The sequence below is a fragment of the Triticum urartu genome, chromosome 5A (assembly GCF_056163025.1).
Source record: "Triticum urartu cultivar PI428250 chromosome 5A, HENAU_Tu73, whole genome shotgun sequence".
Lineage (NCBI taxonomy): Eukaryota > Viridiplantae > Streptophyta > Magnoliopsida > Poales > Poaceae > Triticum > Triticum urartu.
Genome location: NC_141877.1, coordinates 600427810 through 600434500, shown reverse-complemented (window position 1 = coordinate 600434500; position 6691 = coordinate 600427810). Strand labels below are relative to the sequence as shown.

General features: G+C 46.1%; 1 protein-coding gene across 1 annotated transcript; it reads right to left on the bottom strand.

Annotated features, from left to right (window-relative positions):
- Positions 1-307: 307 nt before the first annotated feature.
- LOC125506146 (pathogenesis-related protein 1) lies at positions 308-1126 on the bottom strand. The gene has a single exon (XM_048671009.2). It carries the CDS (start codon positions 1030-1032, stop codon positions 529-531), a length of 504 nt encoding a protein of 167 aa, XP_048526966.1. The 5' UTR covers positions 1033-1126; the 3' UTR covers positions 308-528.
- Between the last annotated feature and the right edge of the window lie 5565 nt (positions 1127-6691).

The following is a 6691-nucleotide window of genomic DNA, read 5'->3' as shown; positions in this document are numbered from 1 at the left end:
GTCGGCTAGTCCTCTCCCATGGCTCTGCATTGGTGACTTCAACAAAGTCTTGCACGTTGACGAGCACGCGTGGCCGAGTGGGTGCAGTGTTTCTCTCGGTCCCCATTCCTGTATCCAAATTGGTGCATGTAATCCATACTCGTACCTTAACAGTTATACCCATTTTTTGTACTTAGGAGATCACTGTGACACGACGGCCATACCGACTGACACCACGTTAACCATGACCTCAAGCATGGTACATCACCATTTGATCCGTTGGTGCAGGGTAGCGTCGCGATGTGGCACGTTCTAGCTTCACCCCTGATAATAAAACTGTATTTTCATTCATATAAGCACTGCATATCAAGCACGTGCAAGCATACAACTTACATGAATCGTAACAATATCCATTGCCGGTCTAAACTATATATAGCGTGAATCTAGCCTGCTAAAGTGTCACAATCTTATCACGACTGTGATCTCAGCTTTATTCTTTATGCAATATATGCGCTGCTACGTACATGCACGCACGCACGCATGCATAGCCTAGTATGGGCTCACCCCCTCGTAGTTGCCCGGCGGGTTGTAGCTGCAGATGATGAACAGGCCGTCGCCGCCGTCGCAGACGACGCGGGCGCAGCCGATGGCCGTCGAGTCGCGCCACACCACCTGCGTGTAGTGCAAGCACGACTTGTCCGCCGGCGCCGAGCAGCTGTTGCTGCCGTGGTCGTAGTACTGCTTCTCCGATACCCACGCTTGCACGGCGTCCGCCGCCGTCCAGTCGGCCCCGCCGCCGCGGCCTCCGTAGATGTTCTCCCCGTACTGCCCGCCCGAATGTACCAGCTGGCAGTCGCCGCGGCGCTGCTCCGCGTACTTCTGCGCGTACGCAGCCACGTTGTCGTCCCAGGTCACCGGCCCGACGCCGACGTCGGCGCGCGCCGCGTTGTGGGGGTCCACGAAGTCCTGCGGCGAGTTCTGAGCCGTGACGACCGCCATGGCGGACGCGAGAGCTAAGAGCAGTACCACTGATAGCTTCGGCGAGTACTCCATCGCTAGTTAAGCCTTACGAAGCTAAGGAAAGGTGTGGTATGCGCTACTATCCGTGAATGTATCAGCTGTATTGATGAGATAGGCTGCGACCATTACTCGTTTATTTATACTGCGTAAGCTCGATGGCTTCTCTAGGTCTAGGGTAACTAGGTAAGCTTGGAAAGTTGCGAGCCGATCGAGCACTCAGATAAAAGAAGAGTTCAATAAAATATGTCTTGACTGGTCAAGTTTGACAAATTCAATCCAAGTAACTTAACTGATACTCCAAACACCTGCATTGGAGTAGTATTTTCTAAGAGAGGGCAGGAATTCCATGCATCCTGCGTGTCCGATGGGCAGGGAGAGGGGGTAAACTCAAAGTATATTTGACTAGAAACTGAAAAGGAATTAGCTCGGCATTGTGGAACGGAGGGTTTCCAGTTTCTCTGGTCGTTGGTTCTAGACGACTCATTTGTCCGGCCGCGATCGCCGGAGTATTATTGACACCCAGATTCCAGGGTACGTTTTTAAGCGTAAGTCCAAATTGTGGAAAAGAGTGCGTTCGTCTTTGCGTCGGTCAGTCGTGTCATCTTTCTGAGATTACCTCTGCGCGCCGATGTGTAAGTACTCGCATTGACTTGTCTTGCTCCTTGTCTCCGGTGGAAAAAAAGTGTAAAGTGTTATATTTTCTGAGATTACCTCTGCGTGCCGATGCGTAGTAGCTTCGTCAATTGCTCTTGTCACTGGTGCAGAACCCTGCTAAGAAGACGCACATATCACGCATCCTTTGATCCAATTGAATTGTGTGTGATGCTGGTATCTTAAATGGTAGAAAATAAAATCATCAAACAAAAAAAGTTGCGTGTGTGATGGCTTCAGGCACAATTCACAAACGAGGTATGTATGGCTGTTTGTGATGAGCGAACATAACGCAGACGATTCACCAGCACAAGCCATGTGCAATATAGGAATGTCGGAGTGTGTACTCAGGACACCAGGGATTAAGGATACCCTGCATTTGTGAGTTCGTCCAGGGGCTCAATGCCTTGTCAATCCACAAGCAAAGTCACACAAGAACACAATGACACGGGAGGATTTTATAAAGGTTCAGACCGCCATGCTAGCGTAAAACCCTACACCCTGTTGGTATTGATATAAACTGGGGAATACAAGTGCTTTGTGTTATAAAGGTGGTGGTCGGGGGAAGATCAATAGTGGTCGGGGTACTAGCTAGAGTGCCCAAACACTCCTAACTCTACTCTTCCACCTATCTGCTAGTCTTCGGTTGGCTTGTAGTTGATGATAGTGTTGTGGTTGCTAAGAAACTTGTCCCCTTTCCAACCTTGGCCCTCCCCATATATAGGCTTGGGGGGAGGGGGGGGTACCACATTTGGTCTATAAAAAATACATGTGAAGATATACGAATAATGGTTGGTCGAGGCATTCCACTTTCCTATGTCATATTCCAGTAGATGAGCTGACACTGGAGTGTGTCAGGTGCTCGAGTATTTCTTTCAATGTGACGCACCGCACCGCCCTTCTCCTTCTTTGTGTTGGGGAACGCAGTAATTTCAAAAAAAATTCCTACACACACGCAAGATCATGGTGATGCATAGCAACGAGAGGGGAGAGTATCGTCTACGTACCCTTGTAGACCGTAAGCGGAAGCGTTATGACAACGCGGTTGATATAGTCGTACGTCTTCACGATCGACTGATCTAGCACCGAAGGTACGGCACCTCCGCGATCTGCACACATTCAGCTCGGTGACGTCCCACGAACTCACGATCCAGTAGAGCTTCGAGGGAGAGCTTCGTCAGCACGACGGTGTGATGACGGTGATGATGTTGCTACCGGAACAGGGCTTCGCCTAAGCACCGCTGCAATATTACCGAGGTGGATTATGGTGGAGAGGGGCATCGCACACGGCTAAAAGATCAATGATCAACTTGTGTCTCTATGGGGTGCCCCCTCCCCCGTATATAAAGGAGTGGAGGAGGGGGAGGGGGCCGGCCTCTCTAGGCGCGCCCAAAGGGAGTCCTACTCCCACCGGGAGTAGGATTCCCCCCTTCCCTATGTTGGTTCTAGGAGAGAAGGAAGGAGGAGGAAGAAGGAAGGAAAGGGGGGCCGACCCCCCTCCCAGTTCGGATTGGGCTTGGGGGGGCGCCCCCTCCTTTGCTCCTTTCCCCTATCTCTCACTAAGGCCCATATACCTCCCGGGGGGTTCCAGTAACCTCCCGGTGCTCCGGTATACTCCCGATTTCACCCGGAACCATTCCGATGTCCAAACATAGGCTTCCAATATATCAAACTTTACGTCTCGACCATTTCGAGACTCCTCGTCATGTCCGTGATCAAATCCGGGACTCCGAACTACCTTCGGTACATCAAAACACATAAACTCGTAATACCGATCGTCACCGAACATTAAGCGTGAGGAACCTACGGGTTCGAGAACTATGTAGACATGACCGAGACATGTCTCCGGTCAATAACCAATAGAAGAACCTGGATGCTCATATTGGTTCCTACATATTCTACGAAGATCTTTATCGGTCAAACCGCATAACGGTATACGTTGTTCTCTTTGTCATCAGTATGTTACTTGCCCGAGTTTCGATCGCCGGTATCTCAATACCTAGTTCAATCTCGTTACCGGCAAGTCTCTTTACTTGTTCCATAATGATACATCTCGTAACTAACTCATTAGCTACATTGCTTGCAAGGCTTATTGTGATGTAAATTACCGAGAGGGCCCAGAGATACCTCCCCGACAATCAGAGTGACAAATCCTAATCTTGATCCATGCCAACTCAACAAACACCATCGGAGACACCTGTAGAGCACCTTTATAATCACCCAGTTACGTTGTGACGTTTGGTAGCACACAAAGTGTTCCTCCGGTATTCGGGAGTTGCATGATCTCATATTCATAGGAACATGTATAGTTATGGAGAAAGCAATAGCAACAAACTAAACGATCATCGTGCTAACCTAATGGATGGGTCAAGTCAATCACATCATTCTCTAATGATGTGATCCCGTTAATCAAATGACAACTCATGTCTATGGCCAGGAAACATAACCATCATGGATTCAACGAGCTAATCAAGTAGAGGCAAACTAGTGACACTCTGTTTGTCTATGTATTCATAAATGCACCAAGTTTCCGGTTAATACAATTCTAGCGTGAATAATAAACTTTTATCATGATATAAGGAAATATAAATAACAACTTTATTATTGCCTCTAGGGCATATTTCCTTGAGTCTAACACTTGCACTAGAGTCAATAATCTAGATTACATTGTAATGATTCTAACACCCATGGAGTCTTGGTGCTGATCATGTTTTGCTCATGAGAGAGGCTTAGTCAACAGGTCTGCAACATTCAGATCCGTATGTATCTTGCAAATCTCTATGTCTCCCTCCTTGACTTGATCGCAGATGGAATTGAAGCGTCTCTTGATGTGCTTGGTTCTCTTGTGAAATCTGGATTCTTTTGCCAAGGCAATTGCACCAGTATTGTCAGAAAAGATTTTCATTGGGCCCGATGCACTAGGTATGACACCTAGATCGGATATGAACTCCTTCATACAGACTCCTTCATTTGCTGTTTCTGAAGCAGCTATGTATTTCGCTTCACACGTAGATCCCGCCACGACACTCTGCTTGGAACTGCACCAACTGACAGGTCCACCATTTAATAAAAACACGTATCCGGTTTGTGACTTAGAGTCATCCGGATTAGTGTCAAAGCTTGCATCGACGTAACCGTTTACGACGAGCTCTTTATCACCTCCATATACGAGAAACATATCCTTAGTCCTTTTCAGGTATTTCAGGATGTTCTTGACCGCTATCCAGCGATCCAATCCTGGATTACTTTGGTACCTCCCTGCTAAACTAATAGCAAGGCACACATCAGGTCTGGTACACAGCATTGCATACATTATAGAGCCTATGGCTGAAGCATACGGAACACCTTTCATTTTCTCTCTATCTTCTGTACTGGTCGAGCATTGAGTCTGACTCAACTTCACACCTTGTAATACATGCAAGAACCCTTTCTTTGCCTGATCCATTTTGAACTTCTTCAAAACTTTATCAAGGTATGTGCTTTGTGAAAGTCCAATCAAGCGTCTTGATCTATCTCTATAGATCTTGATGCCCAATATATAAGCAGCTTCATCGAGGTCTTTCATTGAAAATTCTTATTCAAGTATCCTTTTATGCTATTCAGAAATTCAGTATCATTTCCGATCAACAATATGTCATCTACATATAATATTAGAAATGCTACGGAGCTCCCACTCACTTTCTTGTAAATACAGGCTTTTCCAAAAGTCTATACAAAACCATATGCTTTGATCACACTATCAAAGCGTGTATTCCAACTCCGAGAGGCTTGCACCGGTCCATAAATGGATCGCTGGAGCTTGCACACTTTGTTAGCACCTTTTGGATCGATAAAACCTTCTAGTTGCATCATATACAACTCTTCTTTAAGGTATCCATTAAGGAATGCAGTTTTGACACCCATTTGCCAAATTTCATAATCATAAAATGCGGCAATTGCTAACATGATTCAGACGGACATTAGCATCGCTACGGGTGTGAAGGTCTCATCGTAGTCAACTCCTTGAACTTGTCAAAAACCTTTTGCAACAAGTCGAGCATTGTAGACAGTAACATTACCGTCAGCGTCAGTCTTCTTCTTGAAGATCCATTTATTCTCTATGGCCTGCCGATCATCGAGCAAGTCAATCAAATTCCATACTTTGTTCTCATACATGGATCCCATCTCAGATTTCATGGCCTCAAGCCATTTTGCGGAATCTGGGCTCATCATCGCTTCCTCATAGTTCGTAGGTTCGTCATGGTCAAGTAACATGACTTCCAGAACAGGATTACCGTACCACTCTAGTGCGGATCTTACTCTGGTTGACCTATGAGGTTCAATGGTAACTTGATCAGAAGTTTCATGATCATCGGCATTAGCTTCCTCACTTACTGGTGTAGGAATCACTGGAACTGATTTCAGTGATGAACTACTTTCCAATAAGGGAGAAGGTACAATTACCTCGTCAAGTTCTACTTTCCTCCCACTCACTTCTTTCGAGAGAAAATCCTTCTCTAGAAAGGATCCATTCTTAGCAACAAATATCTTGCCTTCGGATCTGTGATAGAAGGTGTACCCAACAGTCTCCTTTGGGTATCCTATGAAGACACATTTCTCCGATTTGGGTTCGAGCTTATCAGGTTGAAGCTTTTTCACATAAGCATCGCAGCCCCAAATTTTAAGAAACGATAACTTGGGTTTCTTGCCAAACCATAGTTCATAAGGTGTCGTCTCGACGGATTTAGATGGTGCCCTGTTTAACATGAATGCAGTTGTCTCTAAAGCGTAACCCCAAAATGATAGCGGTAAATCAGTGAGAGACATCATAGATCGCACCATATCTAATAAAGTGCGGTTATGACGTTCGGACACACCATTACGTTGTGGTGTTCCAGGTGGCGTGAGTTGCGAAACTATTCCACATTGTTTCAAATGAAGTCCAAACTCATAACTCAAATACTCACCTCCACGATCAGATCGTAGAAACTTGATTTTCTTGTTACCATGATTTTCCACTTCACTCTGAAATTCTTTGAACTTTTCAGACTTATGTTTCATC

Coding starts and splice junctions, on each gene's coding strand:
- LOC125506146 (XM_048671009.2), bottom strand. CDS start 1,032: ATGGAGTACTCGCCGAAGCTATCAGTGGTACTGCTCTTAGCTCTCGCG.